At 48.5% G+C, this 21,869-nt stretch overlaps 1 protein-coding gene across 1 annotated transcript in view; it reads right to left on the reverse strand.

The window, feature by feature from the left end:
* Window positions 1–2,067: 2,067 nt before the first annotated feature.
* The window catches only part of LOC138469725 (vomeronasal type-2 receptor 1-like), a 164,238-nt gene continuing 144,436 nt past the window's right edge, over window positions 2,068–21,869 (reverse strand). The window contains exons 8-9 of the mRNA XM_069609030.1: window positions 10,744–11,142; window positions 2,068–2,247 (exon numbers count right to left, since the gene is read on the reverse strand). Of these exons, the coding sequence (XP_069465131.1) occupies window positions 2,068–2,247; window positions 10,744–11,142 (579 nt within the window). The remainder of the gene's footprint in view (window positions 2,248–10,743; window positions 11,143–21,869) is intronic.

Here is a 21,869-nt window from a genome sequence, read left to right on the forward strand (position 1 = left end):
CTTTTGGGTGGTGGAGAGGCTGATTCCTCGTGCCGCTATTTCTTCAGTTCCCGGACTCCAGACTGGCGACCTCTGCGAGACCAACCACCAAGGCTACAGGTACGCGGTCCTCTCGGGCCAATCAGCTTGACAATGAGTGGCTGTCTTTCAGGGGAAACGTGTTACCCGACTTCACAAAGGATGAAAAGAGGCAACTCCCACTGGCTAGTCACAGCAGAGACTGCCAATCGAGGGTGAATACAGATTGTCCATGGCTGCAGTGGGCTCACAGGCCTGACATATGTATGATACCAATGTGGCTTTAATAATTATTGCAAACACCATCCAACATACCCTAACTCAGCACAAGTCAACATTTGTTGGTGGTTTTGTGGCTGTGCAAAGCATTGTTCCTTATAGAATTCTACACTCTTTCACCAATCTGCACCACATTCTGCATAGTTATCTGTTAGGACCCTTTGAACATTACTGGCTACATGATATTTATCCACCCCATCCCTTTCCCAGGACTTCAGGAAAAGTAAAGATGTGTTTGTGGGTTGGTGACCTGCCGGCAAAGCTGTAAACCATGGGAAGGGAAACAAAAAATGTATGAAAGGCGGAAGTGAAGGCAGGTAATATTCCAGAAGTTTCCACATGTTTTCCACATCAGGTGAAATTACTTTTCCAGAGGATTTTTGCGAGATGGTCCATGTCGACGAAGCCGTAAAGCGTGTTCACCTGGAAGGGAAACAACATTTTTTGTTTCTAAACAAGCTTTACAATGCCGTAAACCATGTTCACAGGGAAGGGAAGCAAAGAAATGTTGCTGCATCAGGTGAAATTACGTTTCCAGAAGATTATTGTGAAATGGTACCTGCCGATGAAGCCTTAACTATGTTCACCTGGAAGGGAAACAAAAAATGGCATGAGGAACAAAACCATGTTTCAAGGCCCTAGGATTCACGGGTTTCCAAGATATTTGCACTACAATTCACTGCAACAACCTGCACCCCCAAAGGTGAGGCAACAGGTTGGAGAGACCACAGAAGGCCCCAGTATGCAGCAGCACACCAACTCTTGCCTCCTCCCAATGTCTGCTCTGGGGTATGTCAGCCAGCCTCAGTGTAGTTTACATCAGGGTGCAAAGCACATCAAGTGATAAGCAAATCGGAACAGCGACCTACAGGACCAGTGTTATCATGTCTGTCTACAGAACCCATTCAGAGAACGGGTACTTCTGATGGTTATTAATAACAAAAAATTCAAAATCCAGGGCTAATCCTTCACACTGTGAATATCGACGTACTGTGTCCATCTCCTTCCATCACCTTACTGATTATTTTTGATCCTACCAAGACTTTCTCAGCAGTGTAAGGGATGCAAGTGGTGGCCTTAATTCCAAATGAGCCCCCACATCTGATCATTTGAGAGTTGTTTCTATGTTCTGAGTCACCAAGTCACTTACTGCCACTTCTTTAGGGGCCATGGAGAATCTATCTACCAGACTGGAGAGGTTAGTATCCACGTCCACTGCTTCTGATATTGTAGAGTCCTAATCCTAACAAGGTGTATTTTCCTCATAAATCATACTATAGCAATATGCTTAGTAGTAGTAGTATTGATAGCTTTATTTCAGATTGTTTCTTTTAAATACATATCAGCATACATGTGAAATACACAACAATACAATATGCTCAGGATCCTTTCTCTCTCAATATTCTATCTTTGTGAGATTAAAGGTACTACCAGCTTCTGAGTGTGATTGTGTTGGCAAATTTTAGGATCCAAAGATACCTCTGGTGCAACTGGATCTGTGAATCCCATGCTATCCAAGGCCTGAGCTAACGTCAGCTCCACCTCCTCACGGTGCAGGTATACATACCGAGGATTGTTTTCTTCCTCAGATGCAGAGACACTGTGACTGATGATGAGGATGATGATGAAGAGGACACTGATGACAAAGGCGAAGATGCTGATTCTGCAGAAGGTGACCTCAGTTTGGCTTTGCTCCATTAAGGTTGTTTTGTATTTATGGTGAATTACATAAATGTTAGGTGCCTTTTTTCAATGGACTTCTTCTTTTTCCTAGAATGTGCCCTGGTTTGCTCCAAGGACTCGGACCTGAATTCCTTGACCTGCTTCCTGCATTCTTTCTCTTTGGCATCGTGCTGACAACAACTTTCGATAGGCAACAATGTGACAAGCAGGGCTGTCATGCTTCATTGTTGTCATTGTGACTTTACTGATTGTCAGCTGCTCTTCTCCCTACACAAGATAGCCACCGTGTTTGACAGGTAGTATATTTCAATAGTGGTGTGGGAATTTGCCAGGTTCATTACAACGCAGGCGGTAGGGGGTTAACGGCGCCGGTAGAGCTGCCAGTGCCGTTAACCCCCTACCACCTCATTACGAGGTCTGTTCGTGGGTCCCGCGAGCAGACCAGGATGCTAACAACGGGCCTGTCATTAACGGGCCTGTTGTTAGCATCGTCCCCATTCCCATTGAGCCCTATGGGGGATCAAATGGGAATGGGGATGTACCGGGTCTGTGTTCCTTGAATGGGGAAATAGCGGGATCTCTGAGGTCGGAATGGCCCAGTATTTCCCCCTTCACGGAACCTGGACCCAGTACCCGGTAGAGGGGTAGCCATGCCGCTAAAAGCGGCATGGCAACCTCCATACTCGGAATGAGGCCCATATGTGTACAAAGGTTAGGTAGACAGGGCATCAGATAGGGGATGTGTGTAGTAGGATCATGGCAGTAAGGAAGATGTGTATTGGGGTGGGTATGAGGTAGGGCACCAGGCAGGGTATATGTGTTGTGAGGTGAGTGGGGAGGGAGAATGCTGGGTAGATTTGTGTAATGTCGTAGATGGGTGACTTGGTGGCATGAAGTGAATTTGTGTAGTGTTGTGGCAGAGGATTTGTGTAGTGAGGTGGCAGGATGCAAAGTAAAGGAATGTGTGTAGTGGGGTGTGGAGGGTAGCAGTGTGCCGGGAATGGTATCTGTGTAGAGGGATGTCAGGTAGGATATTTGTGTATACTCCCTCTTCTTCCCTTCACTCTGGCCTTCCTCCTTGGGCACTCCCCCTGCACCTTCAACTGAAGCCAGGAACTCTTGGAGTCATCGTTGACTCCTCTCTTTCCTTCCTCCCTCACACTCAGGATATTGCCAAGAAGTCCAACTATCAGCTCTTCCTTCTCAAAGGAATTCTACCTTTTCTCACTTTCCCCCAAAGGCTCAATGTGACTCAAGCCTTGGCTACTGTAACAGCCTTCTCCTGAATCTTCCTTCTTCCACTCTGCATCCCTTGCAGCTTATCCAGAATAAGGCAGCAAGACGTATGCTTGGCCTTAAGCCAAGGGACTGCATCTCTACTGCACTAAAAAGTCTTCACTGGCTCCTGGTTGCTGCACAGATTAAATTAAAATCCCTCTGCCTCATCCACAAGACTGTCTTCGGCCCAGGGAAAACACTATCTTCAGCTCTATCTTACTAAATACTCTCCCTCTAGACCACTTTGCTCCTCTGACACCAACTCTTAGTGTTTAAAGCATTTTGCTAAACAGTGTGCAGGGTGTCACTCACTCACCTCTGAGGGCTCCCTCCTTTGGAATAGCCTCCCCCTCCCACTAACCCTTGAGCGGGGTCTTCTCAAATTCCGGAAACTCCTTAAGACTTTCCTCATTTTCCTCCTCCTTCCCTCCTTATCTCCTCTGCTAATCCCACAGTTGCTGAATCAGTGTCCTTGGCCCTTATGCATCTTCAGGGTCTTGACCTCCCACACCAATTCATCACAGCTCCTGTCTTTCCACAGTACTTTACATCTGCACTCCCTCGCACTTACACCTCCCGCTGTGTAGCACTCAATATTCCTAGCACTTCAACCATGGCTCACCCACGGGCTCAGACTCCCCCCTCTTCCCTCTTCCTTTCTGCACTTACATGCTCTGAATACTCACAAGGCATAGTAGGTGTGTCCCCCTCCCTCTTTTTCCCCTCTGCTCTTAAATATGGTGTTGTAATGTTGTACTGTATTTCCCACTCTCGCTCCCTGCCTGCCCTGAGGGTGCTTTGAAACAGTATTTTCTTACTGTATAAGCGCCTAACAAGCAAACAATAAATAAATAAATAGTGGTGTGGTATGTTGCCCTGTAGACTATATGTACTACGGGCAGGGAGACAGGGCGAAAGGTAGGGAGATCTGCGCATTTGGAGTAGGTATGAGTCAGGGCACCAGGCAGGGTATATGTGTAGTTGGGCGAGTGGCAGGATGCCAGTTAGATTTGTGCAGTGGTTATGGTGGGGAGGCAAGGTGACATGGAGTGAATTTGAGTAATATTTTGGCTGGGGATTAGTGTAATGGGCGTGGCAGGTTACTGCATAGGGTATGTATGTAGTGGAAAGGCAAGACTCTACATAGAGTATTTTTGTAGTGGGGTGAGTGTGGAGGCTGGGTGCCAGTTAATGGATTTTGTATGTAACACAAGGGGTAACAGGGCCGTCTTGAGGGATTTTGGGACATGAAGCACAGATGCTTTTAGGCATACCCCCAAACCAATAACACAAATAAATAAGGGATTTCAAATGTCTGGTTGCTCCATTGTTCTCAATCACAACTCATAAGTTGTTATCCTGCTGCATCAACAATCAACATAATCATAGGTATCCCTTCAAGGCCCTTTACCCTTACCCCATCCTTTCTGGAATCACAATAATAAACAAGTGGCATTCCCAGGGCATTCCCAGGACAACATTAGCTTCATAGTGAGGGTACCTGTGGTCTCGCTCAGGCACAAGACATGTTTTAGCAATAGCATCCATGAGGAATGTGCACGGGCTCCAGTACAAAGGCAGCCATTGATCAGTAGCAATATAAATAGTTACGTAGGCCCCAGGATAAACATAGAAGATTACCAGACTTGCAGAATGCAAAGGTTCTCAATCTTGGATACAGGTGACAGATTGGAAGTCATGAGGAAGGCGCATATTCCAAAGCATAGATTATGTATACCGATTAGGAGCCACCATGATTTTGCATGCACCATAACATAGATAGTGGATACCACTTTGGAGCTACCAAGATGGTACACAGAGTCCGGCTGTAGGCTTGCCAGAAAAACGGCAGGCTGCTGCCGGACCGGTAATACCATTCCGCCTCCGTGATTGCTGGAATCACCGGGGCATTACAACCCTGGTGACCCGGTAATTCTGGAGGCAGAAATCTGTAAATCCCATAATGCTCCATGGGGATGGGGACCATGGAAACACTGGTTCTGTCTATGACGGAGCCGGTGTTTCCATGTCTGCCTGCAGGAGGGTGGTGTTATTTCTGCCAGGGCAGATCTGGCAGGAGTGACACCTCCCACCTGCAGGACTCAGAATCAGCCGGTCCGGAAAAAACTGTGGCGGTGATTTACCGCCACTGTTGTTTCCAGACCGGCTGACTTGTAATGAGGCTCATAGTCCTAGAAAAGGAGAGTGCTTTGATTTTCCAGTTGTGCTGCCATTAATAAGCCAAGCAACAAGTGGCTTGGTGTTGTACAATATAGCAAAGAGCACTGTCATTACCTATGAACTATGAAGCAACATTATACAGTCTTAGTCCTGTGAGCAAGGGGTCCACATCTGGATTCCCCTTGTAACTTGGGGTGAAACCCAAAGTCACATGAAATATGCAAAAAAACAAGGTGGGGTCCCGGGAGTCCCTCTGCCAGACAGACTGAAACACGTGCCTGGGTGCTGTTGGTACTCTTGTCCAGAGGAGTATTGCCTAGCATTTCGGTGCTGGTCTGTCCCAGGTCAGAACAAAGACTAATATGTTTTGGATATTTCTCCTCTGTGAAAGATAGTGAGCTAAAGAATCTGAGTAAGGCTCTCATAAACAGGACTAATGTCTGGCAGAGGGACTCCCAGGACCCCCCTTGTTAATATCCCTCATCTAGATATAGTGTCCACCCTCTGCCCTTTGTACCTGTGTTAGTAGATAGAGAATATTGCCCCCTACTGTTTTGTCTCTAGCTTTCTGTGGGGGGAGGCGGGAACCTAAAGGCAATTGCCTTCTCTACTTAAACTCCCTCCAGGACTAAGTTAGACCTACATTATTGATGTTGTTAGTGCCTTTCATATACTCTACGCAACTTGGTCTTCTACCTCTCCCTGTCTGCAAATGCTTTTCCTGCTTGCTCCTCTCCTGCGTCCAACACCACTAACCTTCTCTCCCAATTTTCCCCACGTCTTCCCCCTCTGTCGCTTAGAAGTCTCTTACTCCTTCTTCTATCTGCCTCCGGCCTCCAATATTATAACTCCCTCCTCCATACTACTACTCCTTCTTCCACTCTATTACTACTACTACACCCCACCTTCTATTCAGTCACCCTCTTGTGATGAATACTGGGAAATGGTCCCTTCTCCCCACCAGCCCCCTCACCTCCAACACTACCCCAGGCAGCCCCGTGACAGTATGCTCCCCTCCCCACACTGCCCTCACCTCTGACAACCCACCTGGCTTCCCCCTCAAGTCCAGACACCACCCACCAGCCCCCCTCACCTCTGACACTACCCCCGGCATGCCCCTCAAGTCCAGATATCACCCACAGCCCCCTCACCTCTGACACTACCACATGCATCCCCCTGACAGTATACTCCCCTACCCACACTGCCCTCACCTTTGACACCACCCCCCAGCAGTCCCTTCTAGTCCAGAACCCACCGACCAGGCCCCTCACCTCCAACACTACCCCAGGCATCCCCCTCAAATCCAAACCCCACCCACTAGCCCTCCTTACCCCCAACGCTACTCCAGCCAGACCCCTGACAATACACTCCCCTCCGCACACTGCCTTCACCTCTGTCAACCCCTTGGCATACCCCTCAAGTCCAGACACCACCCACCTGTCCCCCTTACCTCCAACACTACCCCCGGTATCCCCCTCAAGTCCAGACACCACTCACCAGCCCACCTCACATCCAACACTACCCCAGGCAGCCCTCTGACAGTACACTCCCCTCCCCACACTGCCTTCACCTCTGTCAACCCCTTGGCATACCCCTCAAGTCCAGACACCACCCACCTGCCCCCCTTACCTCCAACACTACCCCCAGTATCACTCTCAAGTCCAGACACCTCCCACCAGCCACCCTCACTTCCGACACTACTGCCTGACGGTACACTCCCCTCCACACACTGCCCTCACCTATGACAAGCCCCCCGACATCCCCCTAAGTCCAGACACCACCCACGAGCCCCCATCACTTCCAACACTACCCCAGGCATCCCCCTGACAGTACACCCCCCTCCCCACACTGCCCTCACCTCTGACACCCCCCCCCCCCAGAATCCCCTTCAAGTCCAGAAACCACCCAAAAGTGCCCATCACCTCAAACACTACACCAGGCAGAGCCCTCAAGTCTGTAAACCACTCACCAGCCCCCCTCACCTCCAACAATACATCTGGCAGCCTCCCAATACTCTCCAACACAGCCAGTCAAATGCTTGCCTGCAACTCAACCGAATCTCTGTGGTCTGGCCCCAGCATCAAGAACACCTCCAACATGTTCACTGCCAACACGATCAACTCAAAAAATGAAGACCAATCCTGGAATGGAGCATCCACTGTCATTCATGGCAGACTTTAATCTGCAGCACCAACACCATACAGCACTATATTGCACAAAGCACACTGTGGCCAACCCATCCGCATGTGACAAGAAAATGCAATAGAAAGTGTCATGTGCATATTGGCCATGTGTCGTTGCACAGGTATCAAAGCACAGCCACTGAAAGTGTGCGGTGGACAGAAGTAAACCAAATCAAACATTGGCATGATCCACAAATAATGACCAGGCACGTCACAGCTTGAGCATAATTGGCCCGGGTGGAAGGGGTGGCAATCTCACTGTCAGGGACAATAACATGACAGGCGTTTTCATGGGTGATGGGATGGCAGTCAGAGAGTGCATGACTCGCTGACACAGGAAATGTGGGCTGGCACACAGAAAGAGCAAACATGGCACACAACTGCAGTGCAGTGACAGAGGGTAAGCAAGCCATGAGAGCAGGCTTTTGGTGACTGTGCATGCTGTTTGGTATGTGAGGATTACATGGGCGTGACACATCAATGAAAAATAAAACTGCAAGTGATGAGACTAGGCCACCCATACACATAGAGCCCACCACCCACCATAGCACCCACAATGCCAAATACACACTACAGCCAATGGAGTGTGTGCACATACGCAATCATAAGAATGTGCAAAGTGGACACATGAACAACATTGGACCTTCAATTCCAACAATTTTAAAGTCTGCAAACAAACATGTGCAGTTGTCATCACATCCGCCATCACAGTCTAACAAATAATGGCAACGATTTCCACACATCACTGTAACCTGACACGGTTGTACAGCATCTCACACACACACCAGAGCCCTCATCCCCAACCACACTGACACACTGACGCTAAAAACACAGTGATGCAGCACATGTAAATGCAAATGAAAACATCCAGTGCAGCTGCCATTTGTCTCATGGCTCCACCCCCACATGTCAGCCACACACTGCATCCCTCCACCCGCAAACATCACAGTAAAAACATTACACACACTGGCATGCCAGAATGCACATGACATGCAATAGAGAGGAGCACTGTGTGAAATGTCAACAATAAAAGGTGCAGATACACAAATTAACTGCGTGAAGCGTGGAATGAAAACATATACCACCTGTATTAAATGAAATATGCACAAAAATATGGGATTGAATGCCCAAGTAGTCTGGGGGAAATGATGATAACTGAAATTAAACCAACACCTAAATAACTATATCTATGAAAAACGGGAATGAAAGTCACCAAAGGTCAGGGCAATATAAAACAAAAATAAAAGAAACCTATACCTAAAGATCTATTTGCAAAGGCAGCATGCTAGTCCTCATCCCAAATGTCTCCCAACCAATCCAACAAGGTCCTCTTGCCCTGAAGGTGCCGCCTGCCTCCTTATGGTGGACTTGTAACCGTCAGCCTCCTCCTTGTTGCCACCTGCTGCCGTTGAGTCCTGTGCAGGCTGCGTTGGTACACCCTCTGACTTGATGGTCTTTGTTGGGGGCATAGGGTACCTGCCCTGCTCTGCGTTTCCTGCTGTCCCTCCATTGTCTGGGGATGCACAGTGACCACCTCAGCTGCCGTAACAGTGATTCTCATTTCAGGCGGGGATATTATCTCCACTAGACAGGGCCTTGTGGGGGGACTGGTGCACAGGGGGCCATGCTGGTATGTTGCCCAGAAGGTTCACCACAGTACGACTTGAGTACAAAAAAAGAAGCCGAGGAGGAGGTTCCAGCAGTGAACAGCTCACAGGGTCCACCAAGGATTAGGCCTGCTGCCAGCAAGGGAATGACAAAGTACTGCTCATTGTGATGATGGACAAGCAGGTCATGAGTAGCCTGTCCAACATCATACATGCCTCTGGTACGCCTCGTCAGGCGCGCCAGCAGGGGTAGCACATGTTCTGTGATGGACATATCATCCGGTAATGGGATGTTGGTCTGAGTATAGATATTCAGGAAGGCATGCAGTGCTGCATTGAATAGCCCAGGGACTGGATTTTGCACAGACACCTCCACCGTGTCCTGCACAGACTTATGCCCCTGGGACAAGGTTGCTGAAGGCACTCCCTTCTCAACACCCCCACCTGATCCCATCGGTTGTGCTGCCACGGCCACCTCCTCTGCCTCCCCCTCTATCAACCTGGCTGCCTCAAGGGTGTCTTCCCCTGTGGATGGCCCCTGTGTGCCATCACCCTGTCCCACCACTACTGAGGAGTCCCCTACCACCTTCACCTTCATGAACTTACCCTCAGCAGCCACACTCGATGGTACAGGTGCTACCTCAGCCACATCGCTCCCTAAAATTGATCTCTTTTAGAGGAGTGGTCGGGGCCTGCGGCTTTGTCTGGTGGAAGGCTCCCCACATACATGCTCCATAGAAACGCTTCCACCCCCTTCATCAGCTGCAGCAACTGTGGTAAAGGAGCCACAGAACGTCAAAATGAGTGTTCTGGGTTGAAACTGGTGCAGCAGCCACAACATTCACAGGAACTTAATTTGTCAAAGGCACAGCAAAAAACGTCCACAACTCCACACAGGTACATTCAATCGATGTCCAAAAAGGCACGACAACCCAGGCACAATGCAAACCACAGTCATGACACATACACATGTGAATGCCTCAAAAAGGGGGCCTTTCACAGACACAAATCAATATGAATTACATGTACCAATGGGAAAGTGAACGTGACACAACTGCAATCTGATGCACATCAATGGGAGACTTGCCACAGAGGCGGGTAGAGAGTTAACTGGTATAATGCACACACCCAAATGCATGGAAGCACTGATGTGCCTGAACACTGCTGTGGACACATTGCGGACAAGACACATGTTTAAATCCTGACCACCAGTACCCTACCATGATTGCACAGCACACATTATGACCATACAAACACCTGTATGGGCACCCCTACACACAATCACAACAAACCAAATGATTCCATCACAACCCATCTGGCGCGCATGCAACACATACATGCCTCAATAGCACAGCCACACGTTGGTATGCCATAGCCTCAGGCACATACACATGGCATGCTCACACATTAACAATGATAAACACATGCAGCCAACACAAGGGTTACAAACCAAACATTCATGCACATGCATGAAACACATGCACTATCAGGCATTGCACCAAATGCCTACTCACCATCAGACTACAGAGATTCTTGCCACTCGCAGACCTGCACATGCAGCACTCGGACGATTTGACCAAGACCTGCATGTTGTTAGATGATAGCATGGACCTGTGAGCACGGTGACACTCTATGGTAGCACAATGCTTAATGGCATGCCGGGCATTGGTGTGGGTCTTGGATTTCAAGTCCTCCCAGCGCTTGTGGATGGACTTTAAGCAGCAGACTGCCACCCCCTCTGCATTGATGGCGGCCGTTATGTCCTCCCAGAGCTTGCAACGTCCATATTTGCTGCGTTGCTTAGCTGGTTCGAAGAGGGAATTATAGTTCTCCAGGACCATTACCACCAGGATGCCAAATTCCTCTTTGCTGAAGTTGACAGCCCCCTGCCTCTCTGCCCTGGGGTTGTCAATCTAGTCGGAGGAAGATTGTGCAGACATGGTGTTAGGGGAGTTTTTCTAAAGTCCTACTAGCAGTCAGACTTTAGTAAGCTATTCCAGTGATCCTCTTAGAATCTGTCTATACGAGCTCAGGACCTTGGTAGAGTAGCAGAGCAGTCAGGCTTATCTTAAGAGGAAGATGTGAGCTGTTTGTAAGTACTCTGAATCTTAGTTAAATAGCCACAAGAAAGAAGCACTTAGCTATATAAAAGATATATTTATTGCATTTACACAGGAATCACTTTAAATACTTCAGATGTTTACTGTAGAACACTTAGGAATACTAGATAGTACACTTCAAAGGGCACTTTCACTTTTTGTTACATTTGTAGTGACGTTAGAAAGGGAAAATACAAGGTTATTATATTATCGTTAATTGCGCACTCATGTGGGTTTCAACAGGTCATACGGTAATGCATTTACTCTGCAAACACATATAGAAAAGTCACTGAAAGGGAAGAAAATAGGTGGTTAGTCAAGGTTCTAGAGATGGTTTCCTCATTTGGCAAGTCTTTTAAGTCCAAAAAAACGCAACCCTAGCTAAAGGCCGTTCAGAGAGGGCATGCCGTCCTGGATTTCTTCCAGTGTCTACAGTTATTGAAGCAGCAAGTTAGCAAATAACAAAGTAAACCTAAAAATTGACTTGAAAAAGGGACATAAGCAGCGGGTTGGGTCAAAGGTAAGAGTGGGTTGCCCTGGACTCCTCTACGTGCACTCCACCGCTCTGGAGAGACTTCTTGGAATCCGGTCATCAATACCTTTTTCCCCACAGTACATTTGGTTTGTAGAATGTGTTCATGTTGGCTCCTTCACAATGTGTCAGCTCTAAACACGACCTCCGGATTGCTCTGGTGATGAAAGACAAGACAATGGATGGTGTCTCTCAGCAGCGGTCTCGAGGAAGGACCTGTAGCATGACTTCGGCAACGTCTTGGTTCTCTCTGCAGTGCTGGTGCCTTTCCAGCAGCACCAACGAGGACACGGACTGCTCAGTCAATCTTCTTCACTTCCTGCAGTCCCACACTCTGGTGAGGGGGTCTGAGTGAGTTGGATCGGATCCCCAGAGTGTCCTTACGAGATCAACACAGATTTGGATGGATTCGGCCTTCCCATCACGATGCACTCAAAATGGGCAGCGGGTATCCTGGTACCGGGGTTTCACAGCACTGGAAGCTCTTAGGACCTCAGGAGATGGCTTGTTTCAAAGTTCATCTATGGGCTGGTTGTTCCCACCAGAGAAATGGAAGGAGTCATCCTCTTCAGAGCCTCTCTGTTGCATAGACATAAACAAGGTCAGGACAGCAGTGGTTGTTTCACGGTCTTGCAAAGGGTCTGCAGGCATATCTGGTCATCTTCTTCTTCAGTTACTTCTGTTTCCTGTGGTTTACTTGCTTTACACTCCAGAAGCCTCACCGTTCATACAGTTTCGCCACACACTCCTTGCAATCTCTCTCAGCATTTTACAAAAAGGGGTGTTTGGCTGTCCAATCCGGACAGCCAGGCACCCTTTGGGAGCTGGACCTATTCAGGCCCTCTGGCAGACAAAGGACAGGGGGGTGGATGACTCCTCCCCCACTTCCTGCCTGCCCAGATACTCTGAAGCCTAGGTGGGGATACCTACTGGTTCCCGCCAAAGGCAAAACACACACACACAGACCTCCCCCTCCCAGAATGGTATAAAAAGGGCTAACAAAGGACAACCATGCTAGTAATGGTGAGAAAATAAGGGAAACCCCAAGTTGGTACTTTGGTGTCCCTATTGTGCACTACCAAGGCTATGGACATGCCTGCAATATAAGAAAACACACAATAGTTGCAAGAACACGTCCACTGCCACCAGTTATTACTAGGTAATGAGCCTAATTACAACCCAAGCGGCCGCGGTATAAACGGTGCCGGTAAGCTACCAGCACCGTTCATACCGGGCCGCCACATTACGAGTTTTCTCGCGTGTGGTGGTATGCACGCCTGGTCTGGCCAGACGTGTATACCGGCGAGCAGACCAGGATGCTAACAAGGGACCCGTCATTAACAGATTTGTTATTAGCATCCTCCCCATTCCCATTGAGCCATATAGGGGATATACCGGGTTCGGGTCCCGAAAATGGGAATTACTGGGCCCACAAAAATCAGGATGGCCCGGTAATTTGCTTTTTTTCGGGACCTGGACACGAGTTTGGAGGTAGACATGCCGGTAATGACGGCATGGCTACCTCCAAACTCGTAATGAGGCCCAGTGTGTTTGTGGGCCTCATTCTGAGGTGGGCGCGAAGGGATATCGGGCACCGGTAATGACACCGTTGCCGGTAATCCCTTTGCGCCCTATTCCGAGGTCACTTAGCGGGTCCCTCCCTTAACACTGTTATTGACGCCTTCCCCCTTCCCATTGAGCCCTATGGGGGCTCAAATGGGAATGGGGAATGGCTTTTACAATGGGGATTTACTGGTCCTGCCAAGGTCGGACTGGATTGGTAAGTCCCCATTGAACGAGGGCGGACACAGTCCCGTTATTGGTGCTAGTTATGGCGCTATGCACCAACCTCGTAATGAGGCCCTATGTGACTAAAAGGTCACAGGAGCAGAGTGTTAGGGAGAATTCACCAGAATGGCTAATTTCCCTTACCTACTGAGTCCCACAGCAGCTTTGCTAGATTTCTAGGATTTTTTTTTCCACCTGGTAAGAGTGTGAGCCTTTTTTCCCACTTTTACATGTGTTGTGCTGTGTGTGTTTAACATTTTTGTGTTCATAGTCTGTGGAGCTTCACCTACTCCATAGACATCATCTTTTTACTATGTGTTACACAGCACCTTCAGTGCAGTGGCACAGGGTTGTCTTTTTCAGACTTCCCAACTCCGTTTCCATGTCTCCCAGAACATGTACAGTTGCATTGACTTTATTAGTCCTTTTAAACTCACAGACCCAGTACAAACTATCTAACATAGAGTTGTGGAAAGGGTTAATATTTATCCTTTTTTGCCTGTTTTTCATGGAACATAGTTTTGTTCCCTTTTCTTTAAGATTTGGCTGGAGGCAGTGATAACTACCATATTTTTCCTACTGCGGTTATTTTAAATAGCCTTGGTATTGTTTTAGGCTATCTTAGTAGCCTTGAACTTAAACCCGCTGGACCATATTTACTTTTATACGGTTCCGGCTGGCTCTATTTGCCATTTCTTTTTGTAAAAGTCTTTCTCATGTTTTACTCTGCGCGCCAAACCAGATTTGGTTCCTTTGTTCGCCGTCCTTCTGCACAGAAGCCCTCCTTAGGCAACTGAATGTCTGAGGGGGACAGGATGTGAGGGAGGAGCTTGAGACTCCCTGCTCAGGGTCTCCTTGGAGACCCATGTCGCACTCTGGTATGACCCGGCGTGGCAGCCACCCTGCTGGGTGATTGACAGCCAGGCTGTGTGAATGGGGAAAAACTGCATAAAAAGCAGGTCTCTGGGACTGAGAAGGCAGAGTCGCCACTGGATTGAGAGAACCGAAGAGAAGCTGACAGAAGAGGACCTCTACCACGACTGAACCTCCCGGTGAAGCCCTGCTGCGGGTCCGAATCTCCAAACTTCGGCGACAGGGAAGATCTGCAAGGAATCTTCTCCCCTTGAGCTGGTGGGAACAACCAGTTCGCCAAACTGCAAGCCAGGCCTCCCTCCTCTGGTCGAATTTGCTGTTCACAGCTACAGTGAACCAGATAGCCAGGAGGATCGGACCCTGCTTGGGTTTTAAGGAGCACACCTTTTATTTGTTGCTTTGCTCCGCTGCTTGTTTCTTCCCTGGGCAGTGCAGGACCCTCCAGTCTTCCTCCTTCGTGTCATCCGACAGTCACTTCAGGAACCGTGAGCCTGCAGGACCTGCCAGGAATGTCTGCCTCAGCTACAGCATTCTTCTCCTCTAAAGGTACTGTGCTAACCCAGCCGCAGTGAAAGTGTGTGAAATATTTTGCCAATCCGAGACCTTGTCCTTCTTTATTCTTTAAAGTAACTTTTCGTCCTACCATCTTCATTCTGAACTCTTGGCAAAACTTAACCACAAACTACCCTGAACTGTGTGATCCTCTCTAAAGCCTTTGGTCCATTGATTTTGGGCCAGGGCCCTTGAATTTGATTTCCACACTGTAGTTCCTTTTTCTAGATTGCCCTGCTCACTTACTAATACTGGTGATGCTAAATTTGTGTCTAACATTGTCATTCCCTCCCTTTTAAATTAGTGGGGTGCTATTTTTCTCACACTTCATTTTGAGCCTAACTTGTCCAGAATCTATTGGATGTAGAGTAGTGTATTAAGATCGTGATTTTTCAACTGCTTGATAAAAGTGAAATGTTTAATAACTGATGTGTACATAAATGTTTGCTCAAAAACCTTGAGTCAGTGTTTATTTGAATCATAGTAATTGCTGTCCTTTGTATAAATATTGATACTGCTCACTTTACTCTTAAAGTACGTTTGGCTGCTCAGCCATCACTACCACTTCACTGTGTAGTACAGGCTTGTACCAAAGGTGAATTTGTACTGTCACTTGTAGTCCTAATTGTGTGTTCCCAAAGGGCACTGCATATAATTCTGCCTAACACAGAGAGAAGGGGGATAATAAGTATCCCTTTGGCACTCCACTGAAGGTGGTGTGTGCTAATCTCCGAGACTATAGAGTTTTGGGAGAGACACTAAGGGCCTCATTACGAGTTTGGAGGTAGCCATGGAGCTATTAGCTCCATGGCTACCTGCAAACCGGGCTCCTTTACCGGGTTCCTGCAATGAGGAATAACCGGGTCATTCCGACATAGAAGGACCCGGTAATTCCTCCTTGCAGGAACCATTCCCCATTCCCATTGGAGCCCCCATAGGGCTCAATGGGAATGGGGAGGGAGGTAACAACGGGCACATTACATCTGGTTCGTTATTACCTCCCTCTTCCCCTCGCGGGACCCGGAAAGGATGCCTGGTTTTATCAGGCGTCTGATCCGGGTCCCGCAAAGGGAAGCTCGAAATCGGTGCTCCCGTAATGAAGGAGGCTGGTCCCGTACCGGCCCCCTTCATTACGGGGGCGCAACCCTTACAATGAGGCCCCAAGTATCTCTCTATCCTTAAGAACTGTGGTCACTTAAGGATATAGAAAAATAATCTTAAAGTAGGACCATAAGGGTCCCCAGCAACTATGCCCACAGGGAGCTGTTTGCTGCATTAGAATAACACAGATGCCTTTGATTTATGGAGCAGCCAGACTCCATGGTACAGGTAGATTACAAAGAATCGAGTTCCAAAAGACATAGCCCACTAGAATGAATGCGTGAAAAAAGGATCCACTCATTCAGGATTAAAAAGAAAAAGGTCCAGAAATCCAGCAAAATGTGCTAGGGTCTAATTAGGAGAGGGGATGAAGCAAAATAATAATACATTTCCCTAATACATGGCAAACACTAAGGCTGGTATGGATGGGTAAGCTAGTCCTGCCGATGAGACGTGGAGCAGTGGTGGTGGTATGCTGAGGTGTGAGTCCGGAACAGCAGATGAGGCGGTCACAGGGCTAGAGACAGGAGCACAGGTAATGGCAGCACGACAGGCACTTACACTGCAGTTCAGGTGGGAAGCAGGCACACGCACAGGACTTTCAGCAGCAGATAGCAACGTGTGAGGCAACACAGGGCAGGAGGAGGAAGGCAAAATTGCACGTAGGCAGGAGAGTGTCTCTTCCATTTTTCACTTCAAAGGCAGCCGAAAACAGAGTAAAGGCCCTCAGTGGGTAAATTATGTGACAAGCGCTGCACGCAGTGTGCCTACACGGCTCACAGCCTTGACGGGGATACATAAGGATGAGTAAACGCATCACTGGCTGTGCGCCTGAAGGAATAAAGATGGAGTATGGTCATTTCCATGTATTTTGGGGGGGGTAAGAAATCTGTTCCCTTCAGGTAGCATACTGTTTGTTTTTGTTTTGGGGGGTTATGTCTTTTTCCACCTCCATTTTGAGGCATCCAGTCTGTCACATTATAATTTTTTCTGTTTGTGGTTGCCACTGTGTATCGTGTACCTCTTTCATCAGTTTTGGGAGCTTTCCGGGTGTTGCCCACGCCCTGTTTGTGTTATTGGGGGCCACTGCGTATCATGTACCCCTTTTTTCATTTTCAGAAATTTGGCCGGTGTCGCATGTGCACTTTTTGTGTTATTGGGTGCCACTGTGCATCATGTACCGCATATTTTTCCGATTTGGAGTACATTTGAACGTTGCTGGACCACACATCTACATCGTACATCATGTAGACTGTTCCATGACACACATTGGGCCTCATTATAAGTATGGCGGTAAGGCAACAACGGTGCCGCCATACTACGAGTTCTGCTTGCGGGTGCCCTTGCAGCCACCAGGTTGGACCTGGTGGCTGTACCGGCACCCGCAAGCAGAACATGATGGTAGCAAAGGGCAATGTCGTAATGACCCGGTAATTGCCTTTTTCTGGGCACCAGCAAAAATATTAATACCGGCGGCAGCCATGCCTGTACTACAGGCCTCGTAATGCCTCGTAATGAGGCCCATTGCCCAGGGCAATAACTTGGTGTGCCTCTCATTCATTACTTACACCTGTTAAATAAGTGGAAAGGCCCCAAGATGGAAAGGGGGCAGGCAGGTCGGGGTGGGAGTGATGGTGGTGAAACACCTACCCCAGCCCGAGGTGGTCAGGGACATGGTGGTGAAACACCTGCCCAGCCCCTCGGTGCTCAGGACGTGGTCGTGAAACACCTGCCCCAGCACCAGGTGGTCGGGGATGTGGTGGTGAAACATCTGCTGCCTCATACCCAGGAGGACATGGCAGGCCCCAGTCCAAAGGCGGCCGGCACCTCGATGACAACGTGGTTCTAGCCAAACAGGGGTAACTCCAACCACCCTGCAACTCGTGACAGTAAGGGACAATCTGCAAAGCAGGAAGAGACTGAACCCCAAGACACGGCAGAGGCCACTTTCCCACACAGGACAAATAACTTCTTTAATGAGGTGCTCCAGATCCTCATTGACTATGTGACCTAGCACCATCGTGACATGTGCTCGTATGCAGAGAGCAGACAGTCACACAACTTATGAGGCACTGGCAGCGTGTCAAAGGAACAGATAAACGACTTAGGGCCTCATTACACGGATGGCGGAGAACCATGGCGCTATTAGCGACATGGTTCATGCCGGTAATTTACCGGCACCGCCTTTGTGGAAAGGGGAATTACCGCCCCATTCCAAGGTTGGCGGGGCGGTAATTCCCCCTTCCACCATTGCCCTTCACCATTCCCATTTTTGCCCCATAGGGCATATTGGGAATGGGGAAGGCGCTAATTACGGTACCGCAAATTGCGGTACCGTAATTAGCTCCCTGGGTCCCTTTGCGGGTTGGTTTTTAACGCCTGCAAAAAGCAGGCGTTAAATTCCCCAACCCGCAAAGGGACCTCGTAGTAAGGTGATAAGGATTTACCGGTACCGGTAAAATACCGGTACCGGTAAACCTTACTGCCATCCGTGTAATGAGGCCCTTAGTGTTGGAGATGTGCACAGCAGAACCGGTCACCAAGCGCTGGAATGATCTCACCGGTCGCACCAATCAGAAGCTTAGGGTCAACCAGTCCTCTGCACTGGCAACTGGAAGGGGGCCAACAGGGGAGGAGCAGCTGACACTCCATCAAGAGGCCGCAAGCCAATTCATACTCATTGAGCAGGCGCAAGGCGTGGTAGGCTTGGAGAATTATGAGGACACATCAGATGAGTGTCCGTCATTGCGCCGCCTGTGTTTTGCCAATCATGCATCACCAACATTTATTGTGTATTGGCACATCTGGCTGCATTTGTATGACAGCTCTGGGTAAAGCATGTCCTGTGATGCACAGACTCATGTCAATTGGCCATCATACTGGGAGTGGACCATGTGGCAGCCATTTGTGGCACATATCTGTGTAACAGGACTCGTCCCCCACAGGCTACTCCCCGGCACTTGTGAAACATGTGACACCTACAAGTAGTGTTCATTGCTATATTCTTTTTGGGTTTCACTCTGCACTGCTAGACCGGTGCATGCATACAAATATCACTTACACGCCATGTCATGCAGAGTTGCACGTTCCATTTGTCACCTACTCCTATGGATTTCCTTGACACAATGCATATCTGAGTTGTCTGTCAATGCACATTGTCGTGTTTCCAGAGTGTAGTTGCACGAGTCTCCTCAAAGCACTGTAGAGAAGGTATGGTGTCACAAGTATTGACTCTGACACAATGGATACAATTTGTAAAACCTTTATTGAAAATGTTGGGGTTGGAGAAACACATTGTCATGATCTCTGCTTCCAAAAGATCAGGACTTGCCCGACTCCCTTGGAAGCAGACCCATAACCCCGGTTCTGAGTGCCAGCCAGTCCCAATTGGGACCTTTTGGACCCTGTCCTGGCGCCAGTGGCACCAGGCTCATAAAGATGCCCAGTCCCAGCGCTGGAAGCGCCGGGCTCATAATGCTTGGGTGGACTTACCTGCAGCAGACCATGCTGCTTACTTACCTGCCAGTTGAACCCCTGATCCTCTTCTGTTTGGGACTACGTTTCCTGTTGGGTGGGGCAGGAGCCACTCCCTAGGTTCAGAACACTGGAACTCTTCTGGAAAGCAGGAACTCTTTTCTTACCTAGGCGTGGCTGTGGAAGGAGACACCTAAGCACTACAGGAGGCTATTTAAACCACACCCGATGGATGAATCTTGCTTTGCGTTATTCTGCATTCTCTGCAGCAGAACGCTCATTGTGTCTTCTGCTTCTGATCCTGGGCCTAAGGGAACAAAGGCTTACCATCCTGGAATCCAGTCTTCAGCAACACCTGTAAAGACAAAGAAAGAACAGGTTAGCACTACGGTCTTCAGTGGCAGCGCATCTCTTACCTGGTCCATCGGCTGTCACCAACGCCTCGCGCTGCATTCCGGCATCTGAAAGACAAAAGCTTACCAGCTCTTCGCACGCTCCGGAGGCCTTCGGCGCTGCATCCCGCATCTGAAAGACAAAAGAAGGTGCGTTTAAAGACATTGGGCAACTTTATTACTCACGTGCCATTACTCCTTCCCACGCCGAATCCAGTGGGTATTCCAGCACCCTTCAGCTTCTCTAAAGCTCCGAACTTGTACCTGCAAGATAAAAGGGACAGTTAGTGCGCATCGTGAAGCAGGCTACAAGCGCTTACTTACGTGCTTCCAGGCGTTTCTATTCCTCACGCGGGTTCGATCCTCAACTCTCATCAGCCTGCCATCCGCCATCACCGGAACCCTGCAAAACAAGAGATATCATTACAAAAGACTTTTAAGACATTTGAAGTGCCCAGAACTTACCGTTCGTGCAGTTAACGACGGACAGCAGTCCTCTGAGGTCAAGAGGCCTGCACCCTTATCCAGTGAAGAAACTGGTTACGGCACCCTGCCCCGAGGCAGATGGAGAGCTCGGCGTTCACTTACCTAAGGTGAGGGCGTTAACCTTTGGGGTTCTACAAGAGAAGAGAAAGGGAAGAGGAGAGAGGCACCCAATAACCCCAGTTCATTAATCCCATATTTTCTATCTGCAGACATCTTACTCTTCGAGTCAGACATACAGTGCACAGAGGTCCAGCCCAAAGAGCCAACCGTGTGTTACACATCACCTTTGAAGATACGGCATTCACCCAGTCAAGACCGGCGCCTCTGCGGGAATCAGGTGAGCGTTACAGACATATTCTGTCCTATATGTCGAAAGGGAGTAGTTTTGACCATCAAACGATAAACAAAACAGTCCTAGTGTAGTCCATGAAAGCAAAAATGACCTATACTAACAAAAACCTAATACCTGTCTTATCTCTTGAACACAAAGTGTAAATGTATGCAAAAGGGAAAATCAGTGTTCAAAAGAATAAGGGTAGTTGAACCAGCTCTTCTTCATTCGTTACACCTTATGGAGTAAGGCTTTCTTCGTAGGCAGGATGACACACTCTGACTAGGTTTCTAACTCTAAAAAGTTCCAAACCGTGGACTGATGCCCGCCTGGATTTACATGTTAAAGGCATAGTCCAGTAAAAAAATGTATTTAAAAAATAGATAGGCAACATTAAAAAAAAAATACTAGCACTTTTTTTTTAAACTTCCTATGTAAAATGTTGAGCTATTCAGCTCAAAATTCACAAAAGCAAGCACATGGGCGCATCCATTTTGTGAAATGGATGCCCGCCTGTGCTGGCTTTTGCTTTTGCGGCACTAATGAAGGAAAAACCAGCCAGCTGTAGTAAACAAAAGCTACCGCTGGGTGGCTTTTCCTTCATTGATGCTGTACGCGGAGGACGGGGACCGGAGACCAGAGCAGGAAAGTTGCAGCTGAATCTCGGTAAGTGGGGGAGCACCGGAGACCCAAAGTGATCGCCACAGCAGGCAGAAACACAACGGGGTTGTGTTTGAAAACGCTGCGGTTTTTCTTTCCAAGTTTCTCAGGCTCCTCCGAACCGGAGGAACCTGAGAAACCTGGAAAGTAAAAACGCAGCGTTTTCAAACACAACGTTGTATTTATGTTTGCGGTCGCTTCAAAAGCGACGGCAAACATAAATACGTTTTCAAAGCTGCGGTTTTATTTCTAAGTTTTCGGGGCTCCTCCAGCCCGAAAAACGTAGAAAAAAAAACACAGCTGGTGCTTATTTTTAAAAATAAATAAATAGCACTTACCGAGATTCAGCTGC

The sequence above is a fragment of the Ambystoma mexicanum genome, chromosome 1p, assembly GCF_040938575.1.
Source record: "Ambystoma mexicanum isolate Mex_15411 chromosome 1p, UKY_AmexF1_1, whole genome shotgun sequence".
Lineage (NCBI taxonomy): Eukaryota > Metazoa > Chordata > Amphibia > Caudata > Ambystomatidae > Ambystoma > Ambystoma mexicanum.